This window comes from Lithobates pipiens, unplaced genomic scaffold, assembly GCF_037356315.1.
Source record: "Lithobates pipiens isolate NorthernLeopardFrog02 unplaced genomic scaffold, aLitPip1_a1.2 Scaffold_22, whole genome shotgun sequence".
Taxonomy (NCBI): domain Eukaryota; kingdom Metazoa; phylum Chordata; class Amphibia; order Anura; family Ranidae; genus Lithobates; species Lithobates pipiens.
The window spans coordinates 179,995,379-180,014,861 of record NW_027507784.1 but is presented as its reverse complement, the minus strand read 5'-3'; the positions used below and the strand labels follow the sequence as shown (position 1 = coordinate 180,014,861).

The 19,483-nt window shown below is 41.1% G+C and overlaps 1 protein-coding gene across 2 annotated transcripts in view; it reads right to left on the bottom strand.

Annotated features, from left to right (window-relative positions):
* Nucleotides 1-7,082: 7,082 nt before the first annotated feature.
* The window catches only part of NAB1 (NGFI-A binding protein 1), a 77,677-nt gene continuing 65,276 nt past the window's right edge, over nt 7,083-19,483 (bottom strand). The window contains exons 7-9 of one of the 2 annotated variants that reach the window (XM_077448695.1): nt 16,016-16,144; nt 12,252-12,368; nt 7,083-7,517 (exon numbers count right to left, since the gene is read on the bottom strand). In XM_077448695.1, coding sequence (XP_077304821.1) covers nt 7,432-7,517; nt 12,252-12,368; nt 16,016-16,144 — 332 coding nt within the window. In that variant the 3' untranslated portion in view covers nt 7,083-7,431. The remainder of the gene's footprint in view (nt 7,518-12,251; nt 12,369-16,015; nt 16,145-19,483) is intronic. The other variant, XM_077448696.1, reaches the window with a different exon arrangement.

Here is a 19,483-nt window from a genome sequence, read left to right as displayed (position 1 = left end):
CCTATTTTCTTGGAACTTTTTTTGCTTTCTTTTGAATACTTTGATACTCACTGTATTTGGTTACATTAAGGCACTACACTTTGCTCTATATATTGTATTATTTTGGGTTTTCTATACTTGCCCCCTGCTAGCTGTCTTGCACTCAAAACAAATGTAACATTTTTTAGCGCTGACTTTTAACACTTACCTTCCATTCCACTCCATGAAACGCAATATATTTCAGACGTGTATTAAGCAATTTGCCCAGTTTCACTTTAACTACTCACTGAGTCACTGGCCACGAACCAATATACAGCAGCAACTACAGTCACAACTCTTGATATGGTTCCACATCAGAGGCTCAGAAACCACAGAATTAGTATGACAGCAGTAACTAGAATTTTCAGAAGGAAATCAGCACGAGCCTACATATTTATCTAATTACAAGTTTCTAATTTCTTCCAAGTCATTTAACACCTATTCATTCAGTTCAGTTTTATCCAATATTGAACTACCTATGTATTTTGCATGCGTACTGCAATTTTTCTTTTGCCACATAGTTTGTTGGGTTTTTTTTTTGTTTGTAAAAAATAACCCTGATCTGCTCCATTTCACTTGATTTAAAGTGGTTGTAAAACCTCACATATACCCAGTGAATTAAACAGCCTCAGATAATACACAAAGATGAAACAATTCCTCCTACATAGGTTTTACTTGTTTATCTGCAGTCCTCTCTTCCCTTCAAAAAAGCAGAAATGTGTTTAAAAGCCTTCTGCATCTGTTAGTATCACAGAGGAGGGGGCCCGAGAGCCAGTGCTCATTGGAGACAAGAAACATGCCACCCTTCAAACACATCAGAACTGTGTTGTGAATAGTTGAGCTGAGTGCTGAACTCCCATCACAAATTTTATCTCATGTGTTTGAAAACATCTCAAAAGTGACTCATGCTGATAACAGAGGAACAAAGCACCAGAGAGAAATTACCCTTACAGCTTTGAGGATAGATAAGTAAGCACTATACAGACAGCCCCCAAGTTACAAACACAAAAAGGACTGTATGTTTGTTCGTTATTGGAATTTGTTCGTATTTGCACTTGTAAGTGTAACTTCCTGTCGGAAACACTGCATTAGTGAGTGTAACTTCTGCCTGTGCATGGATATGGGATGTTCCGGGTGCGCTTGTTATGTTATCTGGGGCTCTTCTGGCCATACAGTACATGTAGTACTGCAGTGTGGGATGTGTTCGGAGGTATCCAAGACCAGCATGGGGCACAAGTAGCCGTTGTTTGAGGCCGTTCGTAAGTAGGGGTCCTTCATAACTTGGTGCTCGTAACTCTTGGACTGCCTGTAGATCTTCAGTATGTGCTTTGCTCAGATTCCATGACTGAGGTTTACAACCACTTTAAATGATTTAAATTTTCCAGATCCAGTAGGAAAAAGCAAATAGAATTCTAGGATGCATCACTAGAGGGATCACCAGCAGGAGGAAGGAGGTTCTGATCCCCCTATATAGATCTTTAGTAAGACCTCATTTAGAACAATGTGTCCAGTTCTGGAGGCCTCACTTACACAAAGATATTGAGAAAATAGAACAAGTCAAAGATGGGTAACAAAAATGGTGAAAGGTCTAAGGGATAAAACATTGAGAGCGACTTCAGGAACTTAATATGTACAGTCTGGAGGAAAGAAAGGAAAGGGAAGATATGATTGAAACCTTTAAATACATCAAGGGGGTGAATAAGGTTCAGGAGGGCAGTTTTTTCAATATGAAACCAAACTCAAGAACATGGGGACGTGACCTTAAACTAACTCGAGGAAAGGTCAAAACTAATCTAATGCCGCTTACACGCGATCGGAATTCTCATCGGAAAAAGCTCTGATGGTTTTCCCATCGGATTTCCGATGGAATTCTGCTCAAACTGTCTTGCCTACACACGGTCACACCAAATTCTGACTGCCAAGAATGTGGTGACGTACAGATAACACATATGACGGGACTAGAAAAAGGAAGTTCAATACCTAGTAGCCAATAGCTTCCATCTCGTAGTTGAATCTGAGCATGCATGAGTTTTTGTGATCAGAATGTCCGATAGAAAGTTTTTCCATCGGGAAAATTGAGAACACGCTTTCAAATTGTTGCTGACGGGAATTCGGCCAGCTAAATTCCGATGGAGCATACACACGGTCGCATTTTCTGATGAAAAGCTCTCATCGGTCTTTTAGTGGCTGAAATTCTGATCGTGTGTACGTTTCATTAGAAAGTATTGTTTTACTAAAAGGATAGTTGATGCTTGGAATAAAGTTTTCCATCAGAAGTAGTGAGACAATCAACAATAAATGCCGCCATACATGCTTGGGACAAACGTAGAGCTATACTAAGACAAAAAATGTAACAAAAATAAAAGCCAAAAAAAAAGAGGGCAGACTCAATGGACTACTCGGTCTTTTTCTGCCATAGTTTTTCTATGTTTAGGTATCTCCAAGGCCTCATTCACACCATACATGCATATTAACTTCAGTGGGAACAACTCTACAAATTACTGATCCAGGAACACAGCTAATGTCACCTAAGCAAGATAAGGGAAACCTGAAACATACCGTATTTTCCGGGGGAATAAGACGACCTTTTACACGTAAAAAAAATTGGTCAAAAAGCAGGGGTCGTCTTATACGCCGGGTCAGCCCCTCGGATGGCTGCTTGGTGTTCGGTAATACTGTATGTAGCTTCGGCTACATACAGTATATACCGCTGAGCCAATCCTGGTGAGCGATGTATTCAAATGAATACAAAGCCTGCTTGGATTGGAGTAATGACCTCTGCCAATCCGAGCAGGCTACTCTGTAGCCTGCTCGGATTGGCTTGGAGAGTCGGAGAGGCGCGGGCTGATGATGTTACAGCCTCTGCCAATCCAAGCAGGCTTTGTATTCATTAATAGAATACATCACTCGCCGTGATTGGCTCCAGCAAATGCAGGAAGAAGGAAGAAATATGAAGCCTCGGAAGCCTCGAAAGCCGTGTCGTCTTATACGGTAAGTACAGTTTTAAAAGCGTTTTTGTCCTATAAGATTAGGGGGTCGTCTTATATGCCTTATACACTGGCAAATACGGTATTTGCTGGGAGTAGCAGAGCTGAAAAATATTACCATGTTTATGGAGAGCAGCTGTTGTAAAACCTTTTTCATACTGTAGTTCATTTCATAGGTTCTATAACTGTAACTTGCTGCATCAACTTCCACGTCTTTTTTCTTTTATTACCAACTGTGTTTTAAAGTATTACACTGGATCCATGAACATGACACATTAGCATGGCGGTGAATCTCTTCTTGTAGAATGTTGTAAGACATTTCGGAATCTCCCTGGTCCCACCACACTAAGCATGTAATATACAGTAGACAGTATATGACAGGACTATAGAAGACATTTAATAAAAGTCAATGAAAGTTGTAAGTAGTGTTTATATTTCTTGTTGGATTCAGTACTGAACGCGCCTGCCTATTAGAAGGGGATTCTAAAACCTGGCATACCCACTGTAGAATAAAACAGCTTTCGGTTTCAGAATTAATGGATTTGCATCAAAGAACTAGCCAAAATGGGAATTATACAGTCATAAATTATTATAGCTGTGCAGACTTACATATGAAAAAGTTATGACTTCTGCCATATTTAACGTATGACTTTTTAGTTAGGCTCCATTGCACACTGGATGTTAAAATAATGTTATAAAAACAGCAGTAGCTTTGCAGTGAGTCTTTCAACGTTTTTTTTAAAGTTTTTTGCAAGAGCGTTTATTAGAGTGTGAGCATTTTTTTGCATTTTTTTTTTTTCAATGGATCAAAAATGTTAAACGCTGGTGAGCCACATTATTGAGCATTTGTCAGCATTTGGCATTTTTTGTGGTCAGAAAAATTACTCCTGAATGCGATTTTATGGCGTTCAGAAAACAGCCCATAATAATGCTGATGAACATCCAAAAACGTCATGTGTGCATGGACACATAGGATAACGTAGAGGGGAGTTTATGGGGCTGTTAAAAAAACCGTCCGAACTCCCAAAAACGGCCGTTTATGAGCTTCAGTATGCATGGAGCCTTAAAGTCTGACAGCTGAAATATTGTCAAATGCCTGGTCTTGCACATTGCCTCCCATCTTTGAAATGTTTAAGCACTATGGGCAAAATAAAAAAATGACATCTATAATGCAATCCATCACTAGCATTACCACAGCAGTCTTTGTTTTACTACCGCCTCCTTCACATGGATGACAAGGGATGGTAAAAACAGGCAGTTATTTTTACTGCCCCCTGATGTTTTTCTGCGAGGCAATGGAAAAATGTAACTTGCTGAGTTCACAGGCAACACACTGGACTTATTGGGCTTGCGCTACAATCGTGAGAGAAACAAAAGTACTCTTTGGAATGGAAAAAAAGACTTTAAAAGATTTAAAAGGATTGCCTCCTGAACACCTGGAAGCCACTGAGCCAATAAATCTGTTATTTTTTTTAACTTCCTTTAACAGACCAAGCTGTCCTGACATTTAGTAAACCAGTTATTACTGGCAGGGCTGCTTACAATGGTCACACTGTATTCATATAGTTAAAATCTACCCTAAGAAGTAGAAAAACTGTAACCGCCAAAAAGCATAAGCTGGAGTTATGACAGTTATGACTTAAAGTGATTGTAAAGTCAATTTTTTTTAAAATAACAAACATGTTATACTTATCTCCTCTGTTGCAGTGGATTTGCACAGCGCAGCCTTGATCCTCCTCTTCTTGGGTCCCTCTTCGGTGCTCCTGGCCCCTCCGTCTTGTCGAGTGCCCCCACAGCCCAGCAGCTTGCTATGGGGGCACCCGAGCCAAATTGCAGCTCTGTGTGTCCATTCAGACACCCAGCTGCCATTCAGCCCCGCCCCCTCTCTCCCCTGATAAGCTAACTGACTTTGGTTAACACCCGCAGGAGCCAATGGTGCCATGGGTGTTCCCCAGCCAATCAGGAGGAGACTCCTGGATGGCTGAGGGAATCATGGACATCGCTGGATAGGGAGGGGGGTCAGGGTAAGTATTAGGGGGGCTGCTACACACAGAAGGTTTTTTATCTTAATGCATAGAATGCATTAAAATAAGAAAACATTTTACCTTTACCATTCCTTTAATTTGTTAGTTATTTAAAGTCCATCTAAATCTACAAGTCCATCTAAGCCCTTGTACACGCGGTCGGAGATTCCGACAACCAAATACGTCGGATTTTGTCTGACGGATCTTGTCCGAAACTGTTGCATACACACGGTCAGACAAAGTTGTCGGAAAATCCGTTCTTTCAGAACGTGATGACGTAATTTCGTTACGATGGGATTACGTTCAGGCTAGTAGCCAATAGCTTTGATGTAGGAATTTGATCTGAGCATGCGTGGCACTTTGTCCAATTGGAATTCTCTACACATGATCGGAGTATGTCCGATCGGACCAGTTTGTTGGAAAATATTTCCAGAAAGTTGGAAAATTTGGTCCGACGGATATTCCGACGGAAACAGTCCGATGCATACCACACACAGTCGGATTATCTGACAAAACGGTTCGAAAGGACACATTCCGACGGATTCTCCGACCGTGTGTACAAGGGCTAACACTACCCCCTCCACAGTTTCACTATGTTACTTTTCAGAGGTGGCTATGTTGTTCCTCCATGGCTACAGTAGGGGAGTAGTGTTTGCACCCAAAGACAGGAGGTTTTACTGGCTGGATCACCAAAAAGAATCCACTCTTATGTAAGAATTTGTAAATCAATACATGTCATTTTTGTTCTAGGGTTTGAATACTCTAACAGTTTCAGACCACAGAGTCCTGAAGTGGTCTATATCAGGGGTCTCCAAACTTTCTAAACAGTTTATTATCCTTCAGACTTTAGAGGAGCCTGGCTATGGTCAGTAGGAGTAGTAAATATTGAAGTGTGGATAACAATGCCCCATCTTTGGTCAGTGAGAAGAACAGTGTCCCATACTGGTGTCAGTGGGATCAATAGTATCCCATCATTGGTGTCTGTGAGAGAAATAGTGCCCCATCATTGGTGTCAGTGGGATCAATGGTGTCACATCATTGGTGTCTGTGAGAGGAACAGTGCCCCATCATTGGTGTCAGTGGGATGAGTATTGCCCCATTACTGATGTCAGTGGGAGGAGTAGTGCCCCATTATTGATGTCAGTGGGAGGAATGGTGCCACATCATTGGTGTTAGTGAGAGGACTAGTACCCCATTTTCGGTGTCAGTGAGTAACAGTACACCATCATTAGTGTCAATGGGAGGAATAGTGTTCCATACTTGGTGTCAATGGGAGAAATAGTGCCTCAAGGGTCGGATAAAAGCAAGCAAAGGTCTACATCTTGACCCCCCCGGGCCGCAGTTTGGATACACCTGTCTACATCATTCTTAACTACGGAACTCTACTGTGGAGATGCTACAGTCATTAGACTTTAGATGACCCCTAACCGTTGGTTAAAGTTAATGAGTAAGACTCATTAGAGGTAAGCTAATTAAGGGAGGACATATGTTGTAAATCTTTCATAAGTAGGCATGCACAAATAAACCCTAAAAGGTTAATGACTATATTGATCACTGAAGGCCACATTGGCTCCTAATCACATCCTGCATGCACCTAAAATAATCATCCTTTCCTCATGAGTATCCATACAGGAACAGTGTGGGAAACCTGTCAGCTAATTATAACACAATGCTCAGCATGGACTAATGTGATCTAATGATCTAATCCCCAAGGGGTCACCCACATGAATAGTCAGAACCACAGATTTAGTATGAACATAAGTAATGGTTTCAGAATGATGCCACCTGTATCTGAAAAGAGTGTCTGTGTATCTGATATATGAAAAATAATAGAAATTCTTACAAGGTGTCCTCATACTGTAATTGCATTTTATGTTACTTTCTACACGTGATACATATATCCCACAGCCTGTGTCCATTGCATTGTAATAGCTGCATGTGCCAGGATATATCCATTCACCCTCCTTGTTTTATTGCAGGATTAGTGTTGTACCGTTTTTATCTCTGTTTATCCAGTGATACGTAGAAGTATATAATAAATACAACACTACACTTTCAAGTAAAATGAATCGTATTCACATATATTAAATAAAATACATGTTCTAACACTGTATTACTAAAACTATTTTATACCTAAAAAATAAACTTAAGATCATTTTACATTCTAAAATATTGCAAGCCCCCTTTATTAATTAGCGGGCGGTGCCATATAGTGAGTTTGACAGGAATGTGAATCATTTCTCCGTTTTCAGTCCCATTTCATTACAAGTTTTCTTTTTACCACTTATATCAGTCAGTAAGCTTTGGCTTGAAATTCACGAATATATTGCTGAGGCAACAATGGTAAAATGTTTAAGGCTTGTTTGTTTCTGTAGTAATCTTCCAGTCAGCTGATTTTTTAGTTATATTCCATCGTTTGGCTCAAGTTTGATCGTTCTTTTTTCTATGCTGTTTAAGGCTGCTTGTGAATAATCCCTCAGCATCAAATCTGGTGGTACATAAAACATAAATATTCATTATTTTCAATCTGCTTTACATAACTTAATGACATACTCGCCAACCTGTTGAAAAGAATTGAGTCATACATTTAATTCTTTAGTGAAGAGATTATTATTATTATTATTATAATACAGGATTTCTATAGCACCAACAGTTTGCGCAGCACTTTACAACACAAATTAGAAGAGGACCTTCAAAAATGAGTATACTGTATTTGCAATGCACCATTTTACACAAATCAAAAATATTTACTTTTGTTTAATTTTATCACAGTTCAGCAGTGTAAAGTTTGCTGGATATCCATTATAAATTATAATCCCAGTGAGTTTCTGACAGCTGAGTACAGCAGCAAAGGCATGGAGCAACTGGGCCAGCTTTATTAGCAGCAGAACATGATTTAACCTGCAGCACCAGCACCATCTACTGGCGACATATGGAATCATTTCTTCGCAGTCTGATGAAGATATTTTGTACATATATGGGGGGGGGGGGTGATTTACTAAAACTGGTGCACACAGGATCTGGTGCAGCTGTGTATAGTAACCATTCGTCTTCTAACTTCTGCTTATTCAATTAAACTTTGACACTAAGCTCATGTTCACATTGGGCCGATTTGGTATGTGCTTTGACATGTCAAACCATCCGAATCGGTGCGAGGCCGCACCAATTCTCATGTCAAATTGCATGCCAAATCAGTGGCTAATGCTGGCAATAGCACCATGGGAATCGGTGCTATGCCGCAAAGTCAGCATCGCACTGATTCAGACAGTGCTATTGCCAGCAATAGCCACCGATTTGGCATGCAATTTGACATGTCAAACCATCCGAATCGGTGCGAGGCCGCACCAATTCTCAAAAGTATTTCCTGTACTACTTTTGGCGACTTCAGGGGCGATTTCAATAGACATCTGTGCAGGAACCCACAGAGATGTCTCTGAAATCACTTACAAAGTCAGACTGACATGCGGGTATGAAATTGTGCAAGTTCAGCTGAACTTGCATGATTTCTAACCCGCAGCAATGTGAACCTAGGCTTAAAACTAAGCTGATACTTATGGTTACTATGCAAAGCTGCACCAGTTTCTGTGTGCACCAGTTTTAGTAAATCTCCCCTATAGAGATAACTTTTAGCCCACAAGCAAAGTCCGCAATAGCTTTTTGCTTTGGTTTTAAAGTACAAACGTATAGTACATATAAAAAAACAATATACATGGAGAGTGCAAAACCTGGTACAGCTGTTCATGGTAGCCAAGCAGCTTCTAACTTAAAAAAAAACACAAAAAATCATGTGAGCCAGCACTAACCAAATGCCCAGTAAATATGTAGGGAAAGGAAAGCTGCTGGCATTAAACATGTTTCACAAATCGTGCAAACATAAATGAGTAAATAATACGCCGCACTATAAATATGATCTCATCATGTAAATAGATATAAAGATATTGGATCAATATAAAATACAGCAGCTAAAATCAGGATAAAATTATTAAATGAGGAAAGTGCTGTGCTAGGTAATATGCACTACACACCCAATAACTGGATACCAAATGCATACATAACTTAAAAACACACAAATATTGATCAATGGTAAAGTGCCAGTAAATAAATAAGGGAGTGGAAACTCAAATGCATAGTAAGTATATAGTGCTCATGTGAAAAACATATAAATTCATAAGGTACTTAAAAGTCCATATAATGTATGCGAAAACTATATAGCAAGTATTAAAGTGCTCGTGTGCAGACAAAATGTCCTGCTGTGCTTCTAATCAATACACTGAGTAGTCCATGCAATCACAAAAACAGCTTGGTAGGTGATCAAAAAATGCCAAGGTGTCCTTCCTTCAGTGATCCCCTAGGTAGTGAACGCTCACCTTGCAGCGTGCGACTTTGCAATTAAGCTCAGTCTAAACACACATTTGAACCTCCTCTGGGCTCAGAAGGGAAAAACCAGCATCCAGGGCTCCTCAGTCAGAAACCATTTACATGCAAGGCGAGTCGGTCCTCTTGTATACTGAGCATCTTTATTTGTCAGTGAGGTCACCCATCCAATAAATAGCAGAGGGGAGAGAAAAGCTTTAATTCCAGCAGACAGGACTTTGTGTCTCAGGTGAGTCTAGATTACCTGACGATTACCTAACTTCAGCTTGTTCAATTAATTTTTGACAAAAAACCTGGAAGCTAATTGGTTTATTTGCAAAGCTGCACCAAGTTTGCAATCTTCTGTTTTAGTAAGCCAACCCCAGGGTGTCTTCATATTCATAACAACTTGGGTTATGCTGGCATCTTTAGATGAATTGACATTGACCAAAAAAAGGCAGGAATTCCCCACCCAGACATAACCCTGCCTAGCCCAGCCCCAGTTTTGTAGCAAGCAATTAGGAAAAGACAAAGAGGGGATGGATCCCTGTGTCCTGTGATGCACTACAAGAGTTTTACAGGCAAAACAAAATCCTAATTGTTCATCACAGGACAAAAGGTACTTTATATTCATGACTACTTGGGACCAAAGCACTGAACATGAGGGGTGGGCAACACAGAAAAAAAGGCCAACACGCCCAAAGACAGTATTTAAGAAAACCTCACTGCAAAGCTTTTCGCCCAAACCTGGCATCCTCAGAGCCGCAACGATCTACCTGGTTGAACACGTGAAGAGAAAGCTAGGTAGCAGAACAACAGAAACTTGATGGCAATGTGCCCAGATAGTATTGACACTCCGGGAAAGAGCATTGACAAGGAAAAGGAGAAACTTTGCTCTTGATGCCACAGGCTTTGGCATTGTATGACTGTATTCTGAGAGAGGCACCCTGAAAGAAGGCAATCCCCCAAAGTTCTTGGATGCTGATTGGCAACCTCGTTCCCCTAACAACCACAATCCCTGAACTGAGAGGCTTTCCAGAACACCTCCCCAGAATGGCTGGCATTCTTTATTAATACCTTCCAATTTTTTGGGTATTGATCCACTGGGTTTTATTTCCTGGACTGGAGCCACTGCAGGTTGCAGAGTTGCCTATAGTCTAACTTGAGAAGGACACCTAAAGACGGCCTCTAACCAATTATCTGTGGGGACCTCATTAAAGTAGAAAATCACCAGATCAACAGCCAGAGTACTCCTTTTCTTATAGAATTCTTCTTCTTTGGGGTACTGATGAGTGAAACGCTTTGGAAGTGAAGCTGCACAAATCACTTCCTGCAAGTGAAAGTGCACTGGAAAGGATCACTATGAAGCCCAATAAGGTCTTTTCAGTCTGATACAACACCAGATTCTGGAATTTCTTCTGGGAGCATTCATCTATGGCAGATTATTTTTCTTCAACAGTTTTCTTCTTTTCCTCTTCTTGTCGGATCTGCCTCAGATGCTTCATCCTCCCGCAAAATGGGCAAGGTAAGTGGAGCTCCCATGCTTGCATTCCAACCAGTGAAAACCCCTGAGAGCTAATCTCACAAACCAGAAATGGCTGCAGAAAATTAAAGTCGTATTAAACCCAAAAGCAAACATTTAATTTATTGCAGGTTACCATTTATTACATCTGGTGGCTGCTTAGTCTTCTTTTTTATTTTCACCTAGTGATCCTGCCAATGACTCTTGTTTTTCAACAGACCGAGTTGGCCTCCAGACGTAGCCCTTTAGCCCTTGTACACATGGTCGGACATTCCGACAACCAAATACGTCGGATTTTGTCTGACGGATTTTGCCCGAAACTGTTGCATACACACAGTCAGACAAAGTTGTCAGAAAATCCGATCGTACTTAACGTGATGACGTTATTTCGTTAGGACGGGACTACGTTCAGGCTAGTAGCTAATAGCTTTGGTCTAGGAATTTGATCTGAGCATGCGTGGCACTTTGTCCGATCTGAATTCTCTACACATGATCGGACAAAGTCCGATCGGAGCATGTTGTCGGAAACTTTTATAGCCCAGCTGGAAAACTTGGTCCATCGGATACTCCGACGGAAACAGTCCGATGGAGCCCACACAATGTCGGATTATCCGACAACACGGTCCTATTAGACATTGTCCATCGGAACGTCCGACCGTGTGTACAAGGGCTAAGAGAGTTGAAACATACCATTTAACACTGACAAGGGTGCTTACAATGACCAGCTTATATTTATTTATGTACAACTTTTATTCCAAAAGGAGCAAAACTGTGGCTGTAAATGTAAGCTGGAGTTTTCCTTCACTTTGTTAGTGTATTTAAATCTGCTAGTACATAACACTCCCCCCAGACTGGTAATGCTGCTGTTCAAAGGTCTCTCTGTTTCTCCTTCATCCAGAGTGTAGCACTCTCATACAGGAGGGGCGTTATTGGCCAGATCCCCGGGTGAAAACAAAGGGGAAATGTCTATAAAATAAAACAATTGCAGCCACCACATCTGAAGATTGGTAAGCTGCAATATATTACATTTTTGGTTTTGGGTTTATTATTGTAACATGAAAGACACTAGATATCCATGGTGAAAGGAGCAAGTTTAAATAGTCTGGTCAGCTTACATCGTTTGAGTTATCGAATCAATTAAATATACCTCAGACTGTCTGCGTCCAAGGTCATGTCTGTACATTACATGCATGTATGTACGCAAGTACCAGCATATATGCATATAAAGTCATTGATTTCTATTGGCGGCTGTATGCAGCACCCCTGGCTCCCAGGCAGGGAAATATGCCAGAATTTTACATCATAGAGAACAAGTCTCATATGCATGGCCTAAATCTTTCTACTCACCAACAGATGGTGTAGCATGGCTGTGCTGATCTATCATTGTCACTTGTTTTTTCTCTTTCCAGCAGCCACATGCTGTACTTTCTGAGGTGGCAAAGCTAATACCATCAGTCCTGATATCTGTGTTTTTTTAAAGGAAAACACACAAAAGAAAGACAGACATTACATTAAAAAAGTCTACTCTTGATAATAAAACTATAAAATATATCTAAAGCCAAAACTTTTTGTTTTAGTTTTGATATGGAGAATGATTAAATATTTGTGTTTTTTTTTCTTTTCCAGGCGACAACTGCAAAAGTTTGGATTGGCTATCACTTTCTGTCCCAGCGATGGGGTAAATCTCCCCAGTTGGGACACAGATAGCATTAAAATGCTTACTAGTGATTTAACCCCCCTACCGCTCTATCCAAAACTAAAGCAAGACTTTGGTTTTAGATATACTGCCACAGACAGCACCAGTGGACAGAGTACACAGCCGAGCATGCCCCAACGAAAGATGGAAGCGACACAACCCCGTATGCTCTCGGGCTTCTTCCCGCCGGTCTCCCGAGGGCCTCAGCAAGTTGGCGGCGACAACCATGTCACTTGGTCTGCGGCCAGCCCTATAGTGCACGCCTCTGCAGCTTTTTGCTTGGGCCAGTGTGGCCGCGGCTGGTGACATGAATGGCTCAGGCACATACACTCCTACCTTTTCAAGCCCAGCAAAGTCTAAACCCCGCAGGGATCCATCTCCCCCCAGGCGAGGATGCCATGCAGGATGAGGTAGGAACATATACTGCAGCACCAGCACCAAGGCCTCTATCAGACACTATAGCTGCTTTTCCCACATTTGGCCAGCCAATGCCAGATACAGTATTACCCTAAAAAAAACTACTTCGCTCTTGAGCACAGCCACCCGCTGCATTGTAGGTGGAATGAAATTTCGGGGCAGGGCCACCTGGCGATGCCACATGGTGGCACTGCCCCCTTGTGAGGTTACTGACTGGTTCATGCTGCGGGCAGGGGATTGTGTCCCAAAATGGCAGTTTGGAAATGTGGTCACCCTATGCATCCTAGAGGTGAATATGCACATTTTTTTTTTTTAAATCTCGCACTTCCCCTTTAAGGCTGGATTCACACCTGTGCAGTTTTAGTGCTTTTTGCATTTTGCGGATTTGCACTACAGTCCATTTAACATGGTTTCCTATGGAACACGATCTGTAGTGCAACATGCAAAAAGCACTAAAACTGCATAGGTGTGAATCCAACCTAAAAATAGGAAACTTCTCCATGTGTTCAGTACTACAGACTAGTGCTGGTCTCTCTATCCCTGCTGCTTTTTTTAAATCAGATTTTATTTATGAAAGGCATTTTACTGAAATCTACATAGAAACATCTCCCTGAGAAAAAAACAAGGTACAGCTCAATGTTCAAACAGTTCCTCCAGAAAGTATAAAATACAATACAGCGATTAGATGAAAAAGAGAGCCACCGGACCTGTACAGAAAGGCATGGTAATCAGGCATTGAGCATAAAGTTGGACAAAAACTGTCCAGATGGACCATATGGAACTAACCTTCGGATAGAATTGCAAAGAAATGAAGTATGCTACTCAAATGACATACACCTATTGCGTTCCGTGATCCTTTCAAGTGAGGGTGGACTGGGTAAGGTCCACTTTAAAGCTATTATCCTGTGTCCAGGAAAAAATGATCTAGCAATTCCTATAGCCAGATATTCATCCATAAGCGAAGAGTCAAAATAGCACAATATAGGTGAGGTCACAGACCTGCTGTTAAACTTGCTCAAGAGTTCAAATAACACATTTCTTGGCTGTGCTTGGCATTGTTTGGTGTATTTTGATAAAAAGCCAAGTTAAAGTGGTTGTAAAGCCACTATAGTATATCATACCATCCCCTCTGTTAAATAACAATATGTGTCCCAGTGTCTATGCTATACAAAATGATGCCGAATATTATATGTGGAGGTGAGTTGTGGTAAGGGAATTATCGAGTGTTGTGACACCACTTGTGAAATTAACTTAATTCCATGTTTGGTCCAGTCGTATGGATCTGGAAGTTTGTAAATCTGAATACATTTCAGACACAGCAGAATAACAAATAGATTTCTTTCAATTTCTACCTTATATCAGATTTTCTCCTGGTGCTCACATGATTCCTCGTCTCTCTCCTCTGAAAGGCTGACAGCGGGAGGGCCTGAGAACTCCCACTGACAACGGCCGGGGAAGAGGGGGGGAGAGAGCCGAGCGCTCACGTGAGCGCTGGGAGATGCTCTGATATAAGGTAGAAATTGAAAAAAAACTATTTGTTATTCTGCTGTGTCTGAAATGTATTAAGATTTACAAACTTCCAGATCCATACACCTGGATCAAACATGGAATTAAGTTAATTTCACAAGTGGTGTCACAACACTCGATAATTCCCTTACCACAACTCACCTCCACATAAAATATTCCTTCATGTTATCTGTTTCGCCAATTACAGCTTTCCCATGCTTTCAATGCCCAATTTCCTCAATCCTCCTGTGTAGTTGTCCAATCGGAATTGTTGCAAGTACTCCATACAAAGTGTGGTGAGAAACCTGCCTCACATCTATATTCTTACTTTAATTTTGTGTCCCTGCCCCCCCCCCCCCCCCCCCCCCTTAAGGGTCTGTGGACTCTCTGGCAACGTAACATTCCCTCATTGGACAACGATGATTGGGGTGATGTCTGGGATTTCCCTTTTCAGTCCCTGGTTTCAATACAAGACCGCCTCATACAGTTTAAAATTGTACACAGAGCCTAATTCACCCTCATAGACTCCACATGATGAACTCAGACATCTCACCAAAATATTGGAGATGTGGTTCCTCTCCGGGGGACTTCTCCCACATATTCTGGCACTGCCCTAAGGCTGCACTCCTTTGGAAAGAAGTGCTTGTTCTGATTGGCCTAGTCACTTCTATCTCGATACAACCCTCTACGGAAGTATGTTTATTGGGGCTTGTTGAAGCTTTAGCACCGACTGTAGTTTTATGCAAGAAAGACTATTGCAATGCAGTGTAAAAAACCTTCTTCCCCTTCTCTCTCCAAGAGGAAACAATTAGTGAACAGTATCCTTCCTTTATACAAAGACATATATTAATAGAGGTTGCCCCATGAAGTATGACAAAGTTTGGCGTCCCTGGTTAGAGGAACCTTCGACTGCTTTGACTGTATAGTAAGACACCTCATGATCGAGTGCTCCAGACAGTCATGATTCAATGTAAGCCGGACTCAATGACGTAGCCCATATTTTGCATCTACTCTTAGGTTGGCATATGATTCTCATGTTCCTGTTTATATGCAGCGCTACAATTGTTACAGGGTGCAATAGTATACCTGTTATAACCAAGATGTTTGCAAGCAATATGCACTGGCGAATTGCACCTCTCATTGCAATGTTTTACGTTGTGTTCTAATTGTCTGTCTACTTTGTTGTATGCTTAATACTGCAATAAACAGATAAAAAATAAAAAATAAATAAATAAATGTATTAAGATGAACATTTTGCAACTAGAATCTCTGTAAGGTATACTACATGATATCATGTAGTAAGAAGATAACATGAGCAAATAGCACACAGAGATGGCCTCCATAGGTTGCTATGGTGATTTTTTTTGCCCCTCACTCTGAGCTGGAAGCGAAAGCATTATTACATTTTTTATTAACAAGAAACTGCTTCATTACCAATCATTGACTAGTAGTCCCAAATACTTTATCTGATATAAAAAAAACAGGTACTTACTTGAAGCCTGAGAGTTTATCTCGTTGGGGGAGAGATTGCAATGTTCATTACAAGGCTGCTTTCCCATGTTCTGTTCATCTGACAATATTTGTTGATCTTGTGACACTCTGAGGTTCAGTGGCCTCTCACCTGGAATTACATTACATAAAAACTAGTAATCTAGGTATTCTCAGCTACAGAGATGAAACCTCGTTACCTTATATGATCGTCTGTCTGCTATAAAGTGTACAGTATCTAAACCGAAGAAAAAAATTAATATATTGCAGCTTACCAGTCTTTAGATGAGGTGGCTGCATTTGTTTTCTTTTTTTCATTCTAAGAACAATTTTAGCAAGTACAGAAAATTCCCGCTGACCTTACCAGAAGTGCAGTCTGCTTATAACGTCCTGTGCGCTTAAAACACAGCATAACAATGTTATCTTGTGCAAACTACTATTCCCACCATCTATTGTGTAATGGTGCTGAAGGCAGGGACACTTTAGGTCTGTGTGACTACATCTGATGGCGCGTACACACGATCGGAATATTGGTCGGGAAAAAACTCTGATGGTTTTCCCGACGGAATTCCGACGGGATTTTGCTCAAGCTGTCTTGCATACACACGGTCACACCAAATTCCGACCATCAAGAACACAGTGATGTCCAACACGTATGACGGGACTAGAAAAAGGAAGTTCAATACCCAGTAGCCAATAGCTTCCATCTCGTAGTTGAATCTGAGCATGCGTGAGTTTTTGCGTCACGGAATTGGATACACACAATCAGAATTTCCGATAGAAAGTTTTTCCATCTGGAAAATTGAGGACATGCTCTCAAATTTTTGGTGGCGGGAATTTGGCCAGCTAAATTCCGATGGAGCATACACACGGTCACATTTTCCGATGAAAAGCTCTCATCTGTCTTTTTCTGGCCGAAATTCTGATCGTGTGTACGCGGCATAAGGCCTGGTAAGCTGCAATATATTACATTTTTGGAGGTTTAGATTCACTTTGGCTATGAACAGAGACATTCACAAATATGCAGCACACAACACCAAATGCTGTTACCAGAAAACGACAGGCAAACGATGAGCTGAAACATCAGAAACCATTTAACAAGTGTCTCGCCCCACAGAACCATAAAGAATTATGACAATACCCACCTGAAATACCATAATCCTAGCTCAACAAGCCACAACCTTTTTGATATGATAATCTCAATGGTCTGCAGATAAACTGGGTGTAGTGATGATTATAGTTTTTGAAAAATGTTGGCTTTTTGAGCTTGGCCAAAAGAGAGCAGTATAGAATACATTCAGACATATTTCTCTGCCTAGGAGTGACGAGTGCTTTATTCAGCTAGCTTATACAAATCAATGACAGATCAATAATGGCTGTATGGGTACATCCGCAAATACCATTGTATGGATGTGTACTGCAACTTACTACCCCAAACTCAGACTCTCTGAGTGAAAGTTTTTTCATCACGGATGAAAAGGTAATAAAAAACCTTGAAAACAGGGTATTGCCCAAGGCAAGGCATAGCTAGGCTCAGACCTATATCAGCCTTTCATACCTATTCTCAGACTACTGGGGCATGCTGAATTGTACAGATTTTGTTCCCCCGAAACCCAGAGAATTCCAAAAATGCGCCAAAAAAGCAGGTAAATACATGAATCACTGTCAACCAAAGTCCTACAATAGTCACTGGATCTCTGAAGGAGGTAAGCCGGCCATAGAAGGTTTGAATTCGAACCATGTATGGGCAGGCATAATGTACCCATGTTGATCAACCAGCCTGTCAGATTTTACATGCAATTATTGCTAGTGGCTTCCCTTGCCCATCCCCCCCGGAGAGAGAAAACAATGGCTGACTGTGTCGATGGGCAAATCAAGCGATCTTCTTTCCCTTGGTTGTGGGAAAAAAAATAGATTTGTCTGTGGCCGGCCCTGCCACTATGAGGAATTTCCATTTTCTATTTAAAAGTGGGAAAACGTATCTATCATCTTAGCATATTGTGCAGTTTATTTGCCTTGCCCTCCCATCCTAAGTAAAGTTTTCAGGGCTTCCATCATAATGAAGAGAAGAAGCACACTGTCTGGCAGGAGTGCATAGCTGGCCACACATAATACAACCAACCAAATGGTACAATCTCCTTTAGATCTATCAACAACTATATAGCACCTAATGGATAGAAATTGAACTGTTTAACTAATCCTTTCCACTATAATGATTTTGTGCAGATGTTAATCAAATTTTAGCATGTGTGGACAGCTTTAAGCAGAACTATAGGCAAAACTTTTTTTTCAATTTGGATAGAGCAAGGAAGGGATAAACCCATCAGATTGATTTTCGCTAGGTTTGCACCGATACCGATATTAGTATCGGTATCAATGCTGATTTTGAGCATTTGCCCGAGTACTTGTACTCATGCAAATGCTATGATGCTTGACCCGATACCTGGCAGGAGGCTAGTACACCCGGCATCCTCACTGTACAGTGGGGGGGGGGGGAGCGGGCAGCCTCACAGATGATCAGTGCGGCGATGGGGGCAGTTAAAATTACCTCCTGACCCTGTATAGCTTTTCTGACAGCCGCTTTTACTCTCCCTCCCGCGACTGTCAGGGAGATTGGTGCTTTTAACTGCCCCCACCGCCGCATGATCATCCCCGTTGTCCCCTGTGTCCTCCCCAGCTCCTCCTCCAGTCCTCCCTCATCCTGGATGTGTCAGGATGGAGAGAGGAGGAAGGAGCAGGTAAATCTGTCATTTATTGGCTCCTTCCTTTTCTGAATGCACAGTGATTCTGTTCATCCATAAATAAGCATCATAAACTATGTTTAGGATGCTTCAGTTTGTACATGAACAAGAGCCTCTGTCTCCTGTCTATTCATCTTCAGTGCAGCTGAGGCTGCTGAGAAAGGGACCGGGGAATCTGTGTTCTCAGTCCCTTTCTCTGTCTCAAAGGGACCCTGACAGGGTTGATGAAAAATAAAAAAAAAAGGAAAAATTTTATTTAATAAATATTAAAAAATGTAAAATTGTAAAAATAATAAAAAATTAAATGAAATGGACAACGTCCACTCCCCCCCCCCCCCAAAAAAAAACCCAGAATGCATTATATAAAAAAATAACAAAAAAAAATTGTAAAAAAGAAATTTAAAAATCAATTGTAAACAATAAAATTGTAAAAAATAAAAAAATAAAAAAACTACTGACACAATCCAAGCCTCATCAGCGCCACCTATTAGTGTCCATCAGTACTGCATATTAGTGCCACTGTCTCATGAAATAAATAAAAAAAAGTATCGTTAATCGGTATCGGCGAGTACTGGAAAAAAGTATAGTTACTTGTACTCCGTTTTAAAAAAGTGGTATCGGTGCAACCCTATTTTTCGCCATCTGTGTCCCATTGTGGAGATTTCCTAACACTTCCTGTCCTATAGCAAAAAACAGGAAGTAAATAAGGTAATCCCTTGGGGATCCCCAGG